This window comes from Phoxinus phoxinus, assembly GCF_949152265.1.
Source record: "Phoxinus phoxinus genome assembly, chromosome: 6".
NCBI lineage: Eukaryota > Metazoa > Chordata > Actinopteri > Cypriniformes > Leuciscidae > Phoxinus > Phoxinus phoxinus.
This window is the reverse complement of record NC_136881.1, coordinates 14174769-14197199: the sequence shown is the minus strand read 5'-3', so window position 1 is coordinate 14197199 and position 22431 is coordinate 14174769. Positions and strand designations below refer to the sequence as shown.

General features: G+C 37.3%; 2 protein-coding genes and 2 long non-coding RNA genes across 6 annotated transcripts in view; 1 reads left to right on the top strand and 3 right to left on the bottom strand.

Moving 5' to 3' along the window:
• The window catches only part of uba6 (ubiquitin like modifier activating enzyme 6), a 20307-nt gene extending 6000 nt beyond the window's left edge, over nt 1–14307 (bottom strand). Inside the window, exons 1-18 of one of the 2 annotated variants that reach the window (XM_079615271.1) lie at nt 14167–14307; nt 11949–12031; nt 7645–7739; nt 6931–6959; nt 6155–6249; nt 4404–4515; nt 4178–4258; nt 3977–4099; nt 3594–3717; nt 3412–3515; nt 3264–3326; nt 3094–3170; nt 2167–2233; nt 1938–2081; nt 1359–1426; nt 498–657; nt 327–404; nt 54–235 (exon numbers count right to left, since the gene is read on the bottom strand). In XM_079615271.1, coding sequence (XP_079471397.1) covers nt 54–235; nt 327–404; nt 498–657; nt 1359–1426; nt 1938–2081; nt 2167–2233; nt 3094–3170; nt 3264–3326; nt 3412–3515; nt 3594–3717; nt 3977–4099; nt 4178–4258; nt 4404–4515; nt 6155–6249; nt 6931–6959; nt 7645–7739; nt 11949–12031; nt 14167–14265 — 1784 coding nt within the window. In that variant the 5' untranslated portion in view covers nt 14266–14307. Of the gene's footprint in view, nt 1–53; nt 236–326; nt 405–497; nt 658–1358; nt 1427–1937; nt 2082–2166; nt 2234–3093; nt 3171–3263; nt 3327–3411; nt 3516–3593; nt 3718–3976; nt 4100–4177; nt 4259–4403; nt 4516–6154; nt 6250–6930; nt 6960–7644; nt 7740–11948; nt 12032–12938; nt 13050–14166 lie in introns of those variants that run through there. The other variant, XM_079615272.1, reaches the window with a different exon arrangement.
• Nucleotides 14227–22431, top strand: grhprb (glyoxylate reductase/hydroxypyruvate reductase b). 2 transcript variants are annotated; one of them, XM_079615277.1, is made up of 9 exons: nt 14229–14457; nt 20031–20161; nt 20249–20321; nt 20397–20513; nt 20583–20671; nt 20760–20864; nt 20964–21099; nt 21797–21927; nt 22010–22431. In XM_079615277.1, exons 1-9 carry the CDS (start codon nt 14306–14308, stop codon nt 22129–22131), a joined length of 1056 nt encoding a protein of 351 aa, XP_079471403.1. In that variant the 5' UTR covers nt 14229–14305; the 3' UTR covers nt 22132–22431. The 2 variants fall into 2 exon arrangements, with proteins under 2 accessions (XP_079471402.1, XP_079471403.1); XM_079615276.1 differs by having other exon boundaries at nt 14227–14457; nt 20249–20513.
• LOC307000047 lies at nt 15347–16790 on the bottom strand. Its single transcript, XR_013797962.1, has 3 exons — nt 16572–16790; nt 16246–16405; nt 15347–16157 (listed from the first exon to the last, which is right to left on the bottom strand). It is a non-coding gene; the product is annotated as an uncharacterized lncRNA (long non-coding RNA).
• Nucleotides 17203–18451, bottom strand: LOC307000048. Its single transcript, XR_013797963.1, has 3 exons — nt 18318–18451; nt 17483–17556; nt 17203–17338 (listed from the first exon to the last, which is right to left on the bottom strand). It is a non-coding gene; the product is annotated as an uncharacterized lncRNA (long non-coding RNA).

Below are 22431 nucleotides of genomic sequence, written 5' to 3'. Positions count from 1 at the left end.
AGCACACTTTGTACATTGAAAAAAAATGAATTCTGCTGTTAATCATGGATTACCTATCCACATATCTCCGAGCCTCCACGTTGTCCAGTGCGGTGACCACCAGGTTGAGGCGGGTGAAGAAAGCATCACTATAAATGTCCTCCGTAGCAGGATATACTTTATTCAGATGAGCATCTATTTGGAGCTCTGGGTTTATTTCTAATGTAGCTGCTGCTGCTGTTGTGCTCTTTGGCTTCTACAGAGAGGGAGGCAAATGGGCAAAAAAAGAAATGAGAAGTAATTCATGAATGAAAGAGCGAAAAAAAACAATTAAATGAATAGGATACCTGTATATGGTGTGGCCTAAAGAGAAACTGTCGGTTGAGGTTGGATTTCTCAATCAAATCTGGATCAGTAACGCAAATCTAGGAATAAAAAAAATGCATTCTAAGAATTGTACCAACTTTCCATTACTCAAGTAAGAGAAAAAAAATGTCCAGTCAGATGCATATCCCCACCTCTCCTGAGCATCTGTTCAATCCCACACCCAAAAGTGCCAAATTCTTCAGCATCTCACAGCCAATAGCACCACAGCCCACCATAAAGACTCGGAAACTGTGCAGTTTCAAACACAGCGACTCGCCGATACACGCCCTCAATGCATCGTACCGATCACCCCTACAAGCACACGGCAAAAACAACATTTAAAGCAGTGATCCTTAACCTTTTTGACTCCAAGCTCCTCGTTGTCCACAACAATATTTGAAAGCTCCATGATTTTTCCAGTTGTTTAAGATTTACTAGATAATGATTAAGGATACATTTTTTTTTTTTTTTTTTACTCACTTATTTCTACCTGAAAAAAATATTTTATAGCTTGGCATAAGAAAAAAGCATATTCATTTTTAAAAACTGCCCATGGAGGTAAAAGATTTTATTAATTAAAAATGACTTTTCCAGGTCTAAAAGTAACACAAAATTACCGGTAGGCTACCTAATTTTTCAAGTGAGAACTATAGTTCTTCGATGCCAAAAAACAAAACAAAAAAGTTATTGAGGAGTTGAATAAAATAAAAAAACAATCATGATCCTTAGTTGTTTTGGCTTATTTTAAAGATTTTTGTCTTATTTAAAATAATTTTAAGTCATTTTAAGGCCTCTTGTAAGTTTGCAGAGACCCCCTGGTTGAGAACAACAGATTTAAAATAATTACGACAATGAGTAAATGATGACAGAATTTGCATTTTTGGGTGAACTAATTATTTTAAAACAATTTCTGAATTAAAATGTAAATATTTGTAGGTCAGAAAGAAAAAAAGTACGTCAAGAGATATTACCATTCTCAAAATGCTGTAGAAACATATGAACTTCACACTCACCTTGGGGCAAATTCCTCAGCAGGAAGAGATTGGAGGGGCTGAACCACCTCAACCACATCGAGATAAAACTGTATAGACACACATATAAGAAAGTATAAATACCATCTCTTCATATTAATGTCATACATACACTACCGTTTAAAAGTTTGGAGTCAGTAAGAATACTTTTATTTAGCAAAGATACATTAAACTGATCATAAGTGACAGCAAATACATTTAAATTGTCTTTGTATTCATCAAAGAATCTTGAAAAAATGCATCACGGTTTTCACCAAAATATTAAACATTAACTGCCATCAACATTGATAATAATAAGAAATGTTTCTTGAGCACCAAATCAGCATATTAGAATTACTTTGTGGTTTAATATTTTAAAATGTATTGAAATTAATTTTGAAAATATTATAAAAATATTTTAAAAAATGTTTAGTTAACAACATTATTGTTTTGCTCTGTATTTTTGTTCAAATAAATGCAGTTTTGAGTATAAGAGACTTCTTTCAAAAACATATTTCAGACTCCAAACTTTTAAATGGTAGTGTACTTGTAAGACAAAAGAACATCTGACCTTTGACTTACCCATTGCTGAAGAGGGGAAAACTTTCCAGTGAGAGCCTTTAAAACCTCCTGACTAGCGATACCACCCACCGCTGCCGCTAGAGGAGAGAGACATCCCCTCGCACAGCGCGACACACACCTCACCAGATCCTGGTTTATGCATACCTGACAACACACATTTTAAATTAAAAGATGGAAGTGTGAAGATGTGCAAAACAGGATGGGACTTTTTTTTGTAAAACACACTGACTTTGTTTTTAAGTGTTTTGCTAATCTCCTCTGTGAACTTCAGGAGCAGCTCAGCATCCTGCAAACAACTACACACAGAAGACGAAAATAACACATCACAATTTGAATTATTTGAATTATTATGTCAATCATAAGCAGAGAGAGATAAAACGAGATAATAAAAAAATGCAACAAGCTATTTGTCTGTCCAATGAATGAGAAATGACACAGCCAATTATAAAATATTTTATGTTTAATGTACAGTTATTGTATGTGGAACCAAAATTTTCAAAATTCAGATTGCGGGTCTATCAATGTTGCATAAATAGAAACTAGTGATGCACCGAAACACTGAAACCAAAATTTAAGATTCCATTTAGCCAGAAAACTAAAACTGAAAAAAGATTTGGTATTGTTTGAATTTTGGTAGTTGAACTCCATATGCTGTTCAGGGTGCCGTCTTAACTCATAAATCCAGAATAATTTTTTTTACATTTCATAGGGCCCTATCAAATTTGTATTGTTATTATTATAATTTTTTTACTTTATATTTATTTAAGTTTTATGAATTCAATTGATTATACATGCTTTTGACTATTAAAATGGAATATGGGAAGAAAAAATGTAATAAAAAAAATAAATAAAAAAAAGATTTCATTGGATCCTGTATAAAATACACATTATGTGTACGAAATGGACGCTGAAACAGTCAAAACGCATCATCGGAAAAATGCTAACTGTTTCGGTCAATGATTTTGGTCCTTCCAAAACAATTTCGGTTGCTGAAATTTTGGTGCATCACTACTATAAACCAAACCCTCTTTCCCTGATTGCTTTATCATGCCACGTCTAATGTAGGACAAAATCTTTTTAAAACATAGTAATCTGCTATTGGTAAAGCTCGCTAGGTTTCTTAGACACAGCTTGGAAGAGGAAAACAGTTATTTACCCGATGCTGGGGAGTCTAGCATGCTGTTCCAGGAAAGCATCCAAAGCTAACATGATAGTATGGAGCTGCAGAGGGACCTGAATGGATAGGGTACATTTTTTAAGAAAAAAAGTGACTGATTTTCATGTCAGTAACAATAACTGGACTCCAACAATGGGAGTGTTTCTGACCTCGGGTTTACTGAAGTCTGGAGTGAGGAGCCGAGGATCAGACAACTGCTGCTCCATTGTCTCCTAAACAGACCATAAATAAAGAAAAGAGTTACTCATTAAACTTAACCACTATTAAAAAGACCAACTGAAGTTGGTGTTAACATACAAAGCTGAAGGTTTTGGGAATCTTGACCAGGCGGAAGATTCCTCCATGAGCATATGGCTGGAATGATGATGTATCTCCAATCGCAAAACTGTAGGGAGACAGAACTAAATACACACACGAGTGTTAAGTACGTCAGCAGAGTACATAATTGCGCATGATAAAGGTAGAGTTTCTGTTCATACCTGTAACTTGGTGTGTGGAACTATTGAGTTCACTCATGCCATTGATCTCTTTAAAACACACACTCTGCCCTGTCTGGAGGCCGTGTGTTCGGCTGTCCATGCACGTCACAACACCAGGGCTCCCCTGTGATTGGATGCCAAGCAGGAAGTTAAAAAGCGACCCATATCATAGAATTGAGCATTTCAAATTAGGTTCGGCATTCAGACTAAGCATCTGTTCACACTTGGCAGGTTTGGTTAAATTTAAAACAAATGCGCTCGTATGTGTGTAGACTACATATGATGGTATCGTTTTAATCGAACCCAACATGCCAAGTGTGAACACACCCTAAATGTGACAAAAGAAAGGATAACAAGGTGAGACAGTGAGGTGAATTCATTACCTGGCTGATGTTTTGGATGAAGACTTCTTTTGGTTCTTCTCCAGTAGGGTCAGACACCTCAAACGTATCCCCAAAATCACAGAACACTCGCGAGCAGATCCCAAAAATATCACAGCCAATGAACTGCACCAAAAACACATTTTTAAAGCATCCAAACAGAGAGTTATAGCTATGTGCAAATATGTCTGGGAATATATGTACCTTAATCGGAGGCTGCAGAGAGTGGCAGAAATGGTTGATTCGTTTCTGTAAGCTCAGCTTTGTTTCTGTTAGTACTACACACTAAAGAAATAAATACAAGAATAGACGCATTAAGTATGATATGAACATAAAGAATAATCTAATTGGAATAATATAAATATAATAATATATAAATATTGTAAAATGATTGTTGCAATTTGAACTTGGCGTTTTCATGGAGACTGACCTGGTATCTCTTCAGGAAGCTGAGGTCAGTGCTTTCATCCAGGACATCAGTGGACACACTGACCTGAACATATGGGTTTAACTCAGCCACTCGCGAATGGACAGCCTCCACCCTTAGAGAGAGAGAGAGAAAATCATTGTGGTCACTGCGCAGCTTTATTGAAGAAAAGAAAAAGAAAACTAACAACCTAGAGTCGGATAAGGCCACAGAGACACTTATGTAGAGTCTTAACTATATTAAGGGTGGACATTTTACATAACGGGAAATTATATATATATACATACACACACACATAAGTGCGTATGGTGCGTGTGAATGTGTGTGTTTTGTTTTTGTTTGTTTTTTTATTGTTTTTTTGTTTTATTTGATTGTATCTACTCTGTTGTTCTGCTGCTCTATGTTGTTTGGATATGATCTTGAGGATCCCCATGAAAACGAGATTCGTATTATGGGGTTGATCCTCTAATAAATGTTAATAAATAAATAAATAAATATATAAAATCACAATTTAGTTATTTTCTTCTGGAAATTCAATCCAAAAAGGGATTGAATTCAGTCTGCTTAGTGCTGGGCGGTTTGACCAAAAATTTATATCAAGTTTTTTTTCAAAATTATGCCAAGGATTTTTTTTTCATGCATAATAAAGAAAGGTGTTCAATGCATTTTCTACTGGTTGAGAGAGGAATTACTGCAGTAAATTGACTTAAGATGGTCTATTTTACTGTCATTAGAATGGAAAGACAATTGCAGTCAAAATACAGAACTTTTCCTGTGCAAATTTCACACAAAAAAATGTTATGCAAATTTTATAGTTTATATACACACACAAAAATAAAAAATCTTTTTATAAATAATCTTTATTTAAATTTAGTTTTTCTTTATTTAAATTTTGGTTTTCTTTATTTAAATTTCGTTTTTTCTTTATTTAAATTTAGTTTTCTTTATTTAAATTTCGTTTTTTCTTTATCTAAATTTCATTTTTCTTCATTTTAAATGTGTTTTTTCTTTATTTAAATTAAGTTTTTTCTTTATTTAAAATTTGTTTTTCTTTATTTAAATCTACCCTTTACTGTGTCAGTAATTTGTTAGTCAGAAAAATATTAGACTACCTTAGGTTAAAAGTATAGCTTAATTTAACAGACCTGTGTGTGTGCGTTTTATATCACTAGTGCAGTGTCCGTTCTCGGAGCATAAGCCCTGGCCGCTTGAGGTGCGCCGCTTCCCGCTCGCGCTGCGCTGCTTCCCGCTGTTCTGTAGTTTACTAAAAGTTTATTAATTCTAAATGTGTTGCGTCTCGTGTGTCTGTCCATCTATATTGCAACAAATGCGACACTGCACTCCCTTGTGAAGTCGATTGGATGAACGGTTCTCGAAACCTTTTTTTTTTTTTTTGGAAACCAAAAAACCTTCAAAACAACAGCCCCGGCTGCTCTTTTTGGCACAAGTTCTTCTGTGTCATGTTCTACTAGTTCTGCAGCATCCATCTTCCCTGTAACATAACACCAGAGCACTGCTGCGTTTACCCTCACCACGCCTCGTAGTCGCTGCTTAGAAGTGCAACATTGTAAAGGGTCCGTCTGAAACAGTGTCGCGCAGCGTAACGTTCGTTCCGAACGTTTTGTAATTAAATACATCGGTATGGTGGTATATTAAAAATTTATATCGTAACGAAAATATACACCGGTTTTCGGTATGAACCGGTATACCGCCCAGCACTAAGTCTGCTTATAACAAAAGTAACTTTAGTGTACCTTTTCTTCTGGCTTTGCACATCCTCCTCTCTGATGAAGAAGTTGGTGCCCAGGTCCCAAACTTCACATCGTTTACTGTCATGAAGGGTGACTGCCTACAAACACACATGTGCAAATCTCATAATAACACAGTCACAACACTACTGAAAGCAAACTGCTCAGCAAATAGTCCAAGTACCCTATAACAGTAAAAATAGAACACACAAGATACTATAGATAATAGGTGTTTAAATTACTTAATATAAATCACTATACAAACTTACAACTTCACTATACAATTTCAAAAGTTTGGGGTAAGTTTTTTTTAGAAAGAAATTATTCTAATTTAGCAAAGATGCATTAACTTGTTCAAAAGTGACAGTAAAGACATTACTAACAATAAAAAAAAAAATCAATAATTAATGTTCTTTTGGACTCACAATTCATCAAAATATCCTGAAAAATATGTATCAATGTTTTCACAGAAATATTAAGCAGTTATTAAGCAACCATTTTCAACATTGATAATAATAAGAAATTGTTCCTAAGAACCAAATCAGCATATTAGAATGATTTCTGAAGGATCATTTGACACTGAATACTGAAGTGATAATGACTGCTAAAAATTCCAGCCTTGGTAAGCATAAGAAACTTTCAAAACGATAAATAAAACTTTAAAAAAAAAATAAAAAAAAAAAGCCATGATATTTTTTTGTATGCCAAGAAAACTTTCTGCATATTTTTTTTTCTGGATATAGAAAAACCAAGAAGAAAATTAAATTAGACATTTATCTTACCTTCACTCCTGCCAGAACAATGTTTTTTGCTGCACAAGATGAGAGATTTTTGATTAGAAATGTAATCACAGCACTAAACAAAAATTACAAAAAAAATGGTTAAACTGTAGATGAGGTACACGGTATGAAATGTATAACTCAGGAAGCGATGAGCTTATTGGAGGAAAAACTAAAGAAAATACATATACATGAATCCTTGACATCTCAGATCATGATATACTAGAATCCTTTTAACACCCTTGTACTAAGTATAGCCATTTACAATTTCTAGAGATTTTAAAGTTGGCAAGAAACGGAAGTCTTTTCTTCCATTTAGTGACGTATCTGAGTGAAAGCTTCTCAATCAAGAAAAAAAACGTAGGGCGGGACTTGATTGAATTTATTGGATTGTTGTGGTTTGTGAGTGACAGGTTGTCCTCACGCCAGTAAACACATCATCAGAACAGAACTCATTGATAGTGGAAATTATTTTGATTAAAGATTACCAGAGCACATATATTTGCACATATATTTTATAAAAATAAATATTTGCATGGTTGGATAAATCATTTATAATAAATACTGCAATATCTAAAAAAAAAAATATATATATATATAAGAATTGTCAATTTTGATTTTATGGTGACTTTAAAAGCATGTAAATAGGAAACCAATGAAATACAAATATGAAAAAAGTACTGGAGTGGGGTATGGATGGACATTGGCACCACTCACCTATTTCCACTCCAAGAGCTCCCATTCCACTGACAAGCACAGAGGACTGGGCCATCTGCTGCATAGCACTGTCCCCCAGCACATACCGCTGCCGACTGCGCACACACAAACACACACACACATATACACACACAATTAGAAGCAGCAAAGTTGGATTGAATCTGATTCTTAAAGGGCCCCTATTATGCTATTTTAAAGTCTCCTAATTTTGTTTTGGAGGTCTCCTACAACAGGTTTACATGCATCAAAGGCTAAAAAACTCATTTCATTCTCTCATAATAAACATTGCACATCACCACATTTTTCAATGATTGAATGTAGTCTCCATGGATGAATCAATCTCTCTAAATTAGAGTTTAAGATTAATTGCGATTAATCGCAACCAAAATAAAAGTTTGTGTTTACATAATATATATGTGTGTACTGTGTATAATTATTTTGTATATATAAATACACACACATGCATATACACTGATATGCTCACACAAAAATCGCTGCAAAAGATGCTTTCCAACAAGTTTTATCGTGGTTTTTGCAATACCGTACCTCACAGCACATCCAAAACAAGTCAATGGAGTTGGACAAAAACTACGATAAAACCTGTTGGAAAGCATCTTTTGCAGCGATTTTTGTGTGAACATATCAGTTAACACCCCTGACCACTCGGTGAGTTTCACGTCTTTGTAAACGAAAGTTTAATGCGTTTTAGGAAGGATTATTCCTGTGCACCTATGCAGCCATTGTGGAGGTGGGGGGGAAAGCGAAAGAAAATGAAAATTCTCGGGACAACAGCATCTGTCCAAATTTTAAACTTAACCGTTCTATTTCATCAGAAACGATCTGAAAACAGGGCTTTAAGTGTAAAATACCAAACTTGTCCTTTAAGTAGGACGTTTCTCAGTGATGCACTACTCAGTTTGAGGTACATTATAAGATGTTGCAACTGTAATTCCTCACCATCAGCATTAACAAGTGTATGTCCATCAACAAACCGATGTGTATTTTTCTAATAAATCATACATTAGAGCATACATTAGCCGAGCTCTAATGTGAATGACTGATGTAACAAACGTTGGTAAAACACATTTTGCTCCATCTTTTATCTTTACTCAAAGTAGTAAGAATGACAGACGATCTGCATTAATAGACAGTTTTAGGTAATAGTGGCCCACAGCTGATTCGCAGAAGTATTTCAGTTAGACAGTAATAACATGAGTTATTCAGTTAGCAGGAGACCTACACGATATAAAACACAAAACTAAATATTTTAAAGGGCACCTATTATGGAATTTTGAAATTTACCTTTCATGTAGTGTGTAACATAGATCTAAGTGAACAAAAACATCCTGCAAAGTTTGAAATATGAAAGTGTACCGTATATAAAGTTATTGTCTTTCAAAAGTAAGAGTCGACTCTGAGTCATTTTTATGAATCGTTAGAAGACCGAAGCTTTTTCTCTGACTAGATGACGTCAACTTGTCAAGTTATTTGAATACGATACGCCCACTTATTGCGCTCCAAGGCCAGGGAAAACATCATGGCGACGAGACGCTGTGTTCTGATGCGGCTCATCTGCCCAAGGAGGAGCATTTGAAGACTAAGTGGCTACAATTCATACAACTATACCACAGAAGTATAGTCCGAGCCTTGTGCTTTGTTCGCGCCATTTTGAAGACGATTGCTTTACCAACTTAAATGCAATCAAACTTGGATTCGCCAGCCGGCTGATATTGAAGGAAGGTTCAGTTCCAAGTGTATTTGCATCAGCTTCCTCCTCAGTATCACAACCTGTAAGTGTTATTAATAATTTTTGCTTTTATATTTTATGTAGCATGCTTAATAATTATTTTGTTTGTTGTGTAAGCACCGTTTAGCTTCTAGGTCTTCAATGGCAATTGTATTGAGATATGTGAAGTGTTTGTCGTTGTTTTCGGAGTTGTCTAAAGAATAGAATAATACCTCGTAGTAACGTAACTGCATTTTTTTTGTGTAAAAACGTTATGTTTATGCATCGGGCTAATGCAAACAAAGACTGATTGTGCTTTTACAATATGAACTCTGGGCTATGCTCGCTAACATAACATTAAATTCTTTATCTTATTCTTAGTTTTTTACTACAAACTATAAAGCAGTGGAATATAATCATTATTATAACACATTTTAATTGATAAAAGCATCATTGTACTCCGTGTTAAAAATAAGTATTATCTCTGTAAACACTGCTGGGTCATCTGACCAATCGCAGATTAGCGTCACGCAGAGGAGGGGTTTGGAAAAACGAGTCGTTGAACGAATCATTTGGGAGTCGGTGAGCAAATCAGGTAAAAATAAATGCATATTATACGAAAACAAAAGTGTTTTTTGTCATTGCATACATGTAAAACTGTTGTTGGGGACTCCCACAACAACATTAGGAACATTTTAAATGTCATAATAGGTGCCCTTTAAACACCGGTAGAAAATATATACATCAATAATTAGTCAAACTTATAGGATGTGATTCTGAGGAGCAAGTTAGTCCAAATAAACTGGGTAGGCTACTGACCCATCTTTCTAGCGCAAGTGTTTTGCGAATCCCGCATTGAACTCTGAGATGAGAAGTCGTCAGTAAAATGATTCTTCACAGCCTCATCCTTTGGAAGTGAAAATAAACCCAATTTACTTTCACAGCGGAGAGCACAGCGTTTTGACAACACTATATCCACACGAACGAGCAAGATGTCCTGTCCACGCAGAACGTAGGCGGGCATTATGCAAATGTAGAAAGTTGTGACGTGTGAACTTCGCGAAAATAGATTCGAACTCTAAACGACTCGTTTGAGCAGTTCAGAGTCGACTCTTCTTTGTTTTAGATAAACTAACTTTATTTAAGATGCACTTTCAGCTTTACAACTTTGCAGACTGTTAACATCCACGTATAGCTACATTACACACTGCATGAAAGGTAATTTTCAAAAATCCATAATAGGGGCACTTTAACTAATCAGACTCTATACATGACTCAGTTCTGTCTCAGAGGCCCTGTTTACACCTGGTATTAAGATGTGTTTTTCCGATAGGATCTCAAGTAGACGAGGGAGACACTCCCGTTTACACCTGGTGTTTTAATCAGTCTCTTTTGTTCACTTTCAACCACTTCTGCCCTGCTTTCTTCAAGGGGAGGGTTTATGGGCTTTTTCAGATGTTTCGATCTAATGGATGAAATAACCTCTCGCACAATTTACATATGAAAGCACCTGAAAAACATACGGAGAGAATTGGCTTTCGTTTCTGCTCTGATAGCTGCAACTGCAAGACCATGCAAAACACGGTGAGTGCGTGTTAGAACCACTTCAAATCAGGAACGGTGAGAGAACTTGGTAAGTTTTTGGTTGTCTTCAAACCAAACTTGTTTCTTCAGTCGACAAACTTTAAATCCCATCTGGCTAGACCGTTTCCCATAATGTTTCCGCATTAGGTCAGTAGGCGGAGAGTAGATGGTCTTTTGTGGCCGTTCAAACATATTCGACCACATGAGCGTTTATATTACGAAGTCCGGTCATTTTCGACTACCTCTGGAAGTGGTCAGTCTGTGGGGGCAGAGTTTCATAACACTGCCCAAATGTATACGCAAAGAAAAAAGGCGTACCTTTTATTCTTATTTTCATATTTTAAGATTTTGCTACCAACTATTCAAACGCGAGTTTTGAGCAGTATAGAGTAGCGCTTGCTTGTCGTTTCTACAATAACAAATGCAGACATAGTTTTATGTTAACATAAGTGTTGTCCCCCCCGTAGAGCGGCACGACGTGTAAAAAGAGGGTATAAGTCATTATAATCAGCAATTATGTCCCCAATGAAATAAAACCTTACCAATCTGATATGATCTGGTCCAGTTGTTCTGGCAAAGTGGATTGATCAGCTTGGTCATCTGCATTTTCCGGTTCAAATTAAGCTCGAATTGATAAGGTAGTGCCGACATTATGACCTGTCATTATTGTTTTGGGAGGTGATGTTCCATATATGGTAAGGGGCGTGACATTTCCGTCACACGCTTAAGTTTTTGGGCCAATCTAAGCACACCGCGCTTTTCAGAACAATGAGCTTTGTAAAAATCGACGCGTTTCAGAAAGGCAGGGAATAGAGGAGCAACAATAATGTTGTGTGTGTAAAATAAAGACTTTTTTAAACCTAAAATCACGTAAACACATTGCATTAAACCAAATACACAAAATAATGTTCTTTTTAGAACCATCATATATGACCCCTTTAATACCAGGTGTAAACCAGGCCAGAATGTTTCAGCTTCAGTATTTACAGTGTACCTGTACAGAGAATCATCTATATCCATGGAGTCGGCCATAGTGGGAAGGGGAGAGGGGGTGTCCAGGTGTTCCTCTGTAAGATTCTGTAGGAGAGATAAAGAGAATCTATTCAGCGCTGACGATTGAAGTTTACAGCTGTAAACACCTTTTGTCAAAGATCTGGGTATGTCACGCATGTTACTTCTCAGACCCTTTTGACAGACATTATCTACAGTAGCCCTACAATGACCTGCTCACGAGCAACTCAGTAACTCACGAGGACAAACCAATCTGTAAACCGGTTCGACTGATTCGTTCAAAAGGACCGACTCAAAAGAACGATTCATGGGCAAATCTCTATGGCTTAATAAAACATTTTAGAGAAAATATACTCACAACAGAAACCATGACTTTTAAAACTGTATTCACTTCCATGAACTTTTCCAGCCGTTAGATGACACCATTTTAAAATCCCCTGATATGCCCCGGTTTTCCTTGAGCATTTTAGCCCTAAATGACTTGACAATTAATTCTGCCTACAGTGCCAGTTCGGTTTTATGCATCGTCATGCTTCACATGACTTACTTATGAAATAATCAACACATTATGACTTTCTAAAAAAAAGCAATCTGTTTGAACACTGGCACACGAAATTACAGATATAACGTGTATAATATCCTCCATATAACGTTAAAGACGACAGGCTCTACATGAAGATCTGAAAACAATATAAATCACATCATCACAAAAACATTTCATATTTAATTGTTGATCGTTAAACATAATAAAATCATTAGTTCATCATATTGCCTACTCATATCTATGTATCATTAGCACATCGGCTAACTGAGCTGTTCACAAAATATGCTTATCTGTTTAACTATAAACAAATCAATCAAATCTGCAGGCACGACTCAGCCAAATGCGCCTTTACGGCTGTGATTGCTTGATTTCAGTGAGTCGTGGTTTAAAGTAAGGTATGTAACAGAAAGAGAGCTGTGTATTAGCTACCTGTCAATGTGCGCTAGGAACGGGAGCAGCACACTTCTTCTACTGCGCGTGCGCGCTGGGATTTCGTGGTGGGAAACTATCTACCGCCACCTAGTAACGTTACTCAGAATCATTTCACACCACCATACACACATAAAAATAGGCTTTCACTTTCAGTGCACAGAAACAACAACAACACAGTAACTTAAGTAGTAAATAGTAAAAAAGAAAGAAAAAAGAAAGAAAAGTTAATACAGATTGTTTGTATATAATAGGTATGTTTATCTCATTTGTTGATTCGCCATGAAATGGTGTGTGTCTGTGTATAGGCTATATATTATATTTTTTTTGCACAAAGAAAATAGTAATTTTAAAACAGCTCAGTATTCTGATAACATATTCAAGCACCTCATAGCCTACATTCTGCAATAAACTTCTTTAAATATCTAGTTGGTCAGAGGATTTTGTGAAACAGGACAAAATAGGCCTATTCATGCTGTTTAATGGCATGTTTGATGTGCATTCATTTATTCAGCATCTGGTGTTTCAGCACGAGACAAAAAGTTGTTTGTGCTGACCTATCAAACCTGAACCAGAAACATTCACACACACACACACACACACACACACACACACACACACACACACACACACACACACACACACACACACACACACACACACACATACATTTGAACTCACATTTCCATAGAAGTGGAGCAGCCTTGAACTGTAGGCTATACCCCACCAAATTAGCCTATTTGAAATCAGATCTTAAACACACACAGAAACAAATACAACTTAAGACCACAGTCCTTAATTCGTTTGTTTTCTTTCTCTTTTGTCATTTTTGATTGATGTGTTTATAGGCTAAGTTGCGTAAAATCAGATCTTGCACGGATGGTTTTAACACACAGAGAAACACAAAGACCACAGTCCTAAATAAATGTGTTTGTTTTCTTTCTCTCTTGTCATTTTTGATTGATGTGTTAATAAGTTAGTGTCTTTGGATATCACTTTTCAAAATTTCAATAAAATGTTTCTATTTCTTTTCCATATGATATATTTGGCAATTACATATTGTAGCTATAGCTTGAGACCCTGATTAATGATTAACTGAAACAAAATCAATAGCCTACAATTGATACCAGAAATTGAGACACAGTCAATGTTCTAGTGATTAGTTATGGTACTTTGGAATGTAAAACAAATAAACAAACAAACAAACAAAAAACATATATTTGCTCACCGGCTCATGTTGTGTGGAGAGAGAGAGACACACATGACCCATTGGTTTCCTCCCCCTAAACTGTCCACAAACTGCACTGCCACTTCCAGCTTCTGTCATTCTTTACCAAAGATCCCTTCATTGATTGCCATTGTTCGTAATGTGGTGCAGTAGAACAGCGCTCGGGAGACTGCAGAAGATCGCCCCGTGTACCGTCACCGGATTTCATCGCGCGATCTCCACGTTACCCAAAGTTTATGTGACGCGCAAGGTGCCGCCGGACGGACTGGACATTCTCCGCAAATCCGGACAGTAGGTTGAAGCAGTCAGTCACCATATAAAATCTGTTTTTAACTCCACTGTTATCGTTTGCGTAAAATCTGGCCCCAAAGTTGGTATAATACAATGTTTTAAATCGCCTATTGATTGAGCAAAACGTCAAACATGGATTTTTGACTCATTAAGTCAAAAATTGGGTAGCCTATACTTCAGGTTTAATTTAGTTAACTACATTGGTGAACTTAAGCTAACAATAAACAATATTAACTACTTAACTAAAACTAAACTATTGGCTATAGAAAATGGACCTTTTTGCCCACGAAATCTCAACTTCAGTGTTTTTGAGTGGCCTTTTTTAGAGGATCTTTGTCCCCAACATCAAGGTGCTTTTCACACCCAAAACCTATTCATTCACCCAGATAGCAATGAGTCGGCGGACCACCGGCGGTGCTCCGGAGGCAGTAGAAGCGTCAGAATGGCGTAATCGCAAACACGTTTGCGGGCGCACCGCTGGCGGCAGCCGCTTTTTAAAAGCGGCAGCCGCCTTCCTACCGCCTTCGTTCCGCGGCCGGCCCGCAGGCCAACCGCCGTTCCGCCACCGTTATACCGAAGGCGGCCCTTCCGCGGCCCGTCGGAGGCAAGCGCTGTTTGAGCGATCTGCCGCCGCTTATTGAATATATATTTTTTATATTTATAGCATGCAGTTTTAACAAGGATAATGATTGATCAAACCAGACAAATTTACATTTGACGTTTTATTTCCACATTTCAAAGTACAGTAACTGTCATTGAAACAAAATTTGTAAGATCACTTAAATATAAATAATAAAATTATATATATATATATATAGACACGATAAAAAACATGCAGGTTTCCAAATAAATGTTGGTAAAAAAAAAAACAGCCTTGCCAGTAAATTATAGCACTTGCAATAATTGTTAATAATGTAAAGAGGTCAGCTCTAAGATGAAAAGAATTACAGTAAACATTATAACAAGTAATGAGGATATTTGGTACCAAAGAAAGTGCAGGATAGCAAATAAATCAAGATATAACATCACATTTTCAAGCCATTTCTAACAATAGGATAAGTGGTAGCCTAATAATTTAGAGTAAAGCTCTGGACTAGAATATACCATTATAATGGCATTGCTGACCTGGGGCACAAGATTTACACTGTGCTGCAATAAGATCTGTCTCTAGTATCTGTGATAAACAAAACTTGACGTGTATATATACATGTATAAAATGTATATATAAAAATACTAAGGTAAAAACAGTAGTAGAAAAGACCATTATAACTACAATGCTGACCTGAGGCACAAGCATTTGCAAGCTATATTTAACAATAGAATAGTTAAGCACGGTAACAAATGAAATAAGCAGCAAATAGTATTTAAAGTAATTGAGATCCTTGGTAATGCAGGGTCAGGGGGAGAATAAAAAAAATAAAAAAATAAAGTTAGTTCCACAGTGAACAGTGTGGATTGGGTGAGTAGTCTGGCGCTTCTTGATGTTACTGACTGCAGGACAACGAAAGAGTTACAGTTGTCAGTGATGCTGGGGTGTCAGTAGTCAGCCTAGGTTTAAGGGGTTGGCTGTGGGTCCCTCTCAGCTGTGCGGCGCCTTTTTCCGCCTTCACGGTCAGATGCTCCTTTCAGGTAACGCGTAACATTAACCTGGACCGCCTCATCAGTGGCATCCTGGGTTGCCGGGTTCTTCCGGATGGCCCCTGTAGAAAATACAGATGTGTCATGCCATTCAAATGGAATAAGGCCATACACATCTACTTAAATATAAAAAAAAAATATTCAACTTACTTTGAACAATGGTCTTCAGGAACAGGTCTCTAAAACATGCTTTATCCCCTACACCAGTCCAGGTTGTATTAATGGAAAGCGGATTAGAGAATATACTCTGAAGCATTCGCCACACTGTTGTCTTTAGGTCCCTCCCACATTAGATAGCCAAAAACCGAAGCTGAAAATCCAAAAAAGTGTTACAAATTACATTTTTCTGAAGCTTCTCATAATTAAATATAAAATGTGACAGGCTGTGGATTCAGACTGTAGAATATGCAGGGTACAATCTTAATTTGACTTTTTAGATTACCCTACGGCGTTATAAACGAAAGCAGCACACTTACAAATCGTTCCTGGAGCTCTTTATCCTGCCTCAAACTATCGTCAAGCAACGCCAAATTTTCCTGGGTGTCTAGGGGGAGTAACAGATCCCCTGGCAGAGATAACTCTCCAACAGACACATTGGCACTGAAATGTTGCAGCATAGTGTCCATTTTGTGGTCCATGTGGCACAACATCGCCAAACTCTCCAAGACGTCGCAGCATTAGGGTCTGATCTGCACCTACAGGGGTTCCCGGAATAATAGAATAAAATAGTTAGTCCTGGTCCCTCAACTACTAAACTATGACATTACTATCTAGGTCTACTACATGTACAGGTGGCCCCAGTGGGAATTAAACCAACAACTACAGGTGTTGTTTGCAAGTTGTACCTGATTGCCCAGTGCGAGCAAACGTCTTCAACATTGTCCCAACTTGCTTCACCTGCTCTTGAAGTGAGCCACTGTCATCCGAAGCTACAAATTTAAAGGCATATGATAGTTTTGAACCTACATCACACACAAAAAAGTAAAATTTAAGAAGAGTGGATGTTCTCACCTACTCGTGCATTGCTTTCCCTTAGAGCTTGGTTCTCCTCCCTCAGGGCTCGGTTTTCAGTCCGGAGTCTCTGGAAATCTACATAAAAAAATAAAAGGCACTATTTTCAATACTGTTAAAACACTGGCCATTAAGACATAGGCCTAGAATATACCTTCATAGCTGAAAACTTCATGGTGAACACAAGATGCCAGGGGAGTCCAAGGACCAATAACGGAGTGATTACTTTCCCCTATTGATAATCATTGACGTAAAAATATGTTCGAAGTTATTGCATACATTTAATGAATTGGACTTAAATGTAACACTTAGTTTAGCGCAAAATCCTTCTCCTTTTGGCCCAGCAACTAGACATTGTGACTAACGAAGCATTTACCTTTAAAGCCAAAACGATTGTCCAACAGTAGGTCTCATGGGTGAAGATAACCAGTTATGCTCTGGTCAAGGTATCTGCAAGAAAATGTGAACAAAGCCGCATTGTTAACGTTAGGAATATACAGTAGCTATGCTGTGGGAGACAAAACTGATCAGCCAAACGTGGAACAGTGAAATTGTTAAAAAATAAAATGTATTCATTGAGTGTACGTTAGTGATTAAAGTGAAAACAGAATTGTCCTCAAACATAAAAAGTACAGAATTAGAAATCACAATAGCCTTAAATCCAGTACAGTAACACACAGCACAACACTTGCTAGCCACTGTAGCTACACGGTGAACTGAACTAGCCGCATATTTGTTCGGACAAAAAAATAAATTAAAAACACCTATATACATCATTCTGTTTTGTTAGAAAACACCAGAAGTTAAACTTAGTCTTTCTATATGTAAAATAGTAAAATTTCTACGTGTACTAGGCTAGCAACATTGCTTAACCTCAACAAAAGTTAAAAAACAGCATGTGCTAGCTAACACTTGCTAGCACCTCTAGCTAACGTTACTGGACTAGCAGCATTGTTCAGGCAAACAAAATAATTTAAATTACCTATACATCGTTATTTTTTATAAGAAAACACCAAAAGTTAAACTTAGATGCAACTTTAAAGCTTTGGCCACCTAACGTTACTGTAGCTAGTTATATTTCTACATGTAACGTTACTAGCAACATTGCGTAAACAAGGCTGAACAAAGATGACGTTACAGATTTTAAATATATAAACTAAAAACAATGTAAACATGCTATTGCGTTACACAAAAAGAAAACATGTACTTACTTAAACGATGGTAGTCGATGACTTTGCTAGTTAGCAAACTGCAGGCTGTAACGTAGTAAATACTGACAGTAACTCGCGATTGAGCGGCGACCTTCTTCTTCTTCTTCTTCTTCTTCTTCTTCTTCTTCTTCTTCTTTCCAATTTTACGGCGGTTGGCATCCAGCTTTTTGGTGCGAGCGGCGACCTGCTGCGAATGTGCTCGGGAGGAGCTAGCCTCAGTGGCTCCAGTGCGTCATCGACAGTAGGGGCGGGGCGGGGCCAGGAGCTATTTCACAAAACTATCAGCGCAGCTCTGAAGCCAGAGGAGAATTTAGAGTTTTTCCTTCCTTCAGGTCAAAACAGGGTTTTGATATTACCATGGTTGCACTTGCAAATGAATACAAATATATCAAGTAGGCCATACCTTTGGCCATGTTGCAGATGTATTTCACTGTTCACTGATTAGTCAGGCATTGGTAAAAAGTCTAACTTCATCAATTTATTCTGCTAAATTGTTCATACCATGAATGAAATATCTATTTTAAACCTAATCAGAATCAGAAAGTTATTTATTGCAAGTAAGTAAGTAACTTAAGTTTTACAAAATGAATTATTTTTGGTTTATTGGTGCATGTCTCAATTGTGCATAAATCAAAGAAATGTAAACAATTTTCACCTAAGAGCATAAAATAATTTGATATATTTTACATATAATCACTTCAGAGTTTCAACGTCATTTAAATGTAATTTCCTAAACCTTACCTTATGGAATCAAGAGTCAGGATTTAAACCCTAATGGCTTTGGAGCAAAAAAAAAAAAAAGCTATAATTTAGGCTATTATGATTTTATAATCGCTTCAAATGTGAAAAGTAGTTAAAATGCTGTCAGTTCCACTAACTCCCAACATGCGTTTGCAACATGGCTGGTCGATTTGAGAGTAGAAATCTGTATTTCAAAGCGGCTTGCCGCCAGCTGGCCGCGGTCCATTAGACGGAGGCAACCGCCAGAGAAAATGAAGCAGTCGGCCCGCCGGCTATTCGGCGGCGGCATCTCGCATAAAATGGGAGTGACGTATTCGGCGGCAAACGTTGTATCCCCGCCAGCGAGACGCACCTATAGCCGACAGCTTAGGGCCGGCGGCAAAAAGAAGCCGTGTGGATATTTTTTGCTATCTGGGCAGGTATTCGGAGTTATTGAAAAACTAGTGATCATCTTGACTAAAAAGTTGTTCCCTAATAATTTCATTCATTATATGTATAGTAGGCCTATATGTAACAGGACACAGCCAAGTTTAGCCTATAAAGCAGTAATAAGGTAGGCCTACATATTTTCCAGACCAAAGGCTTGTTCAACATGTGCCAACTGGAACCTCTGCTCAGTAGAAGATAACCGAGGGAGACAAAGTTAATACAAAACTTTTGATCGGCTGGCTGAGCATTCTCATTCTGAACATTAGTCATTTGGGTCTCATTTCTATACAGATTTTGAAACAATAAATCAAGAAAACAAAAATCAAGAGTCAAGAAAACAAAACAAAAAAAGTGTCTTTTGACAATCAGTCATCTCAGTATGTTTAACTTTGATTTGAGAATTTGTGGGCAGCTACAACGGTATTACCTGTTTTGATCAATTTATGGAGATTTAATCGAGCCAAATATGCAAATCATTGAACTGCTCTCTTCTTACTTTCTCACTGATCATAACCTTCTCTAAATTCTACCCACACAACATAGGGTGCAGTTTGAGATGTGGGACTCTGATGACCCTGTGCCCCGAGTGGAGCTGCTGAAAAAGGTCAAAGGTTGCGACGGAATACTGTGTGTACTCACAGAGAAGATCGACGCACAGCTATTGGACGCTGCAGGTTAGCTTGCAATGCGTGATCATTAGGTTTAAAGTTGAAAAAAAAAGCAGACAAATTCAGTGACGCGTGTGTGTCTCAATAATGCAGGCCCAAATCTAAAAGTCCTCAGCACCATGTCAGTGGGCTTTGATCATCTTTCTCTGGATGAACTCAAGAAAAGGTCAGTTGTGCGGGTAACATTTAGAGATTCATTTCTTGAAGTGTGCGTTGTTTACGTGGCCTTGTGTGTTCCCAGGGGAATCCGTGTGGGATATACTCCTGAGGTACTGACTGACGCTGTGGCTGAACTGACTGTTGCCCTGTTACTCGCTACATCCAGAAGACTCATTGAGGCCACACATGAGGCTAAAACGTACTAAAGCACTCACACATTTGCTTGTCAATCATACACGGATCCATACTGATTTATACTTGTGTTTAGGGGCGGCTGGGGAACTTGGAGAACTTTATGGCTGTGTGGTCATGAACTAGCAAACAGCACAGTTGGCATATTGGGTCTTGGGAGGATTGGTAAGGAATAGAGTGGCCTTATGACTAAATACAGTTGAGGGTGTTGGTTAAATTGAGGTTGTGTGGTGTGTGTATAATATGTGTGTAGGTGTGGCTATCGCCGAGCGTCTGAAGCCGTTTAAGGTGAAGAAGTTCATCTACACAGATGTGGAGCCGAGACCTGAGCTCGCAAAAATGATAGAGGCAGAATATGGTGGGAAGATCTCAGAACCTTCACAGAACCTTCATGAGAGTTTTGGTTACTAGGTATCAAACAAATTAACTGTATGTATGTGTGTGTGTGTGTGATCAGTCTCTTTAGATGAGCTGGCCAAGGAGTCTGATTTCCTGGCCATATGCTGTGCTCTGACTCCAGAGACTCATGGGATTTGCAATTGGAATCTCTTCTCCAAGATGAAGAAAAACGCCATCTTCATCAACACAAGCAGGTAAGCCTAATACATCCTTTCTAGTGAAGGGTCATTTATGAAGGGTCATTCATTCATGAAGGGTCGTTCATTAAGACTCGGAAGTTCACGAAAGATTCGGAAGGTAAAGTCATTATTTATGTTCCCTGTAAATACATTTTTAATGCATTATAATGATTTTGTTATTCAGAATATGATCAAGATTGCGTAGGTGGATATGTTCGGGGAATTTAACTGTTAAAAGTATAACATTTAAAGCCACTTAAATGAACGAAATGACTCGGATAAAGATTCGTTCATTTTGATGAACAAGATCAGTAAAATGACCCGGACTTCCCATCACTAATCCTTTCCAGTGTTATTTTCATATTACTTAAATACTATTACTAGTATTGAATCAGATTTTATTGTTATAGTTTCAGAATACCACTAAAAAGTGAGCATTTGCATGCATGGCCTACTATACAATAGAAATCACAACTTCCGGTTCATGCCGACTTTAAATTGAGCAAATGTGCAAGGACATACAGTATGATGTGCATCTTTAATGCACCCTGTATGAAGACATACATCACTGTCACTTTTGGAATAATTACCTAAAAAAAATCATGTTTATAGAAATTTTAAGAATTTACTTCAAAGTAACACCCATGGCTCTCAGCAACATATTGTCAACAAGGCCCTTGACTGCATGACTCTGATTGTTGTAATTGTAAAGAGGAGGAGTGGTCAATCAGGAGGATCTGTATGAAGCCCTGTCCACCGGTGTGATTGCTGGAGCCGGCCTGGATGTGACCACACCTGAACCGCTGCCCACACACCATCCCCTTTACACACTCAAAAACTGTGGTAAGCATGCATGTATGTATTTTATTGAAGTATTTGATGCAGGTCTTCTCTAAAAGTATCCCGTTTATGTTTGTATTTGCAGTCATTCTTCCCCACGTTGCCAGTGCTTCCTATACGACACGAAACTCCATGTCTGCTCTTGCTGCCAATAACCTGCTGGCTGGACTCAGAGGAGAACCCATGCCTAAAGAACTTAAACTGTAGAACGAGACGCCAGAGAACTAGTTAAGGGAATAGTTGTTTTCACAATGAAAATGATGTCTTTGTTTACTCACCTTCCTATTGTTCCAAACCTGTATGCTGTCGTTTTTCAACGGCATGGAAAAAGAGAATTTGTGAAAAATCTTCACACAGCTCTTTTCTACAGAAGAGTTCACAGCTCCAAAAAAATACATATGAATTACTTTCATATTAAATCCAAGAACCGATAAATAGCCTATATTAATATTCTATATTATTTTTGTCTAAGTGAACTAAAAATAAAACAAATTGTATTATTTTCAA

Excerpts from the sequence above, each read along its gene's own strand:
- grhprb (XM_079615276.1), top strand. The coding sequence starts at position 14,306 with ATGTGGTGCAGTAGAACAGCGCTCGGGAGACTGCAGAAGATCGCCCCG. Across the intron at positions 20,162-20,248 it reads ACAGCTATTGGACGCTGCAG|GCCCAAATCTAAAAGTCCTC; the intron begins GTTAGCTTGCAA and ends TCAATAATGCAG. Across the intron at positions 20,672-20,759 it reads ATTGGGTCTTGGGAGGATTG|GTGTGGCTATCGCCGAGCGT; the intron begins GTAAGGAATAGA and ends ATATGTGTGTAG.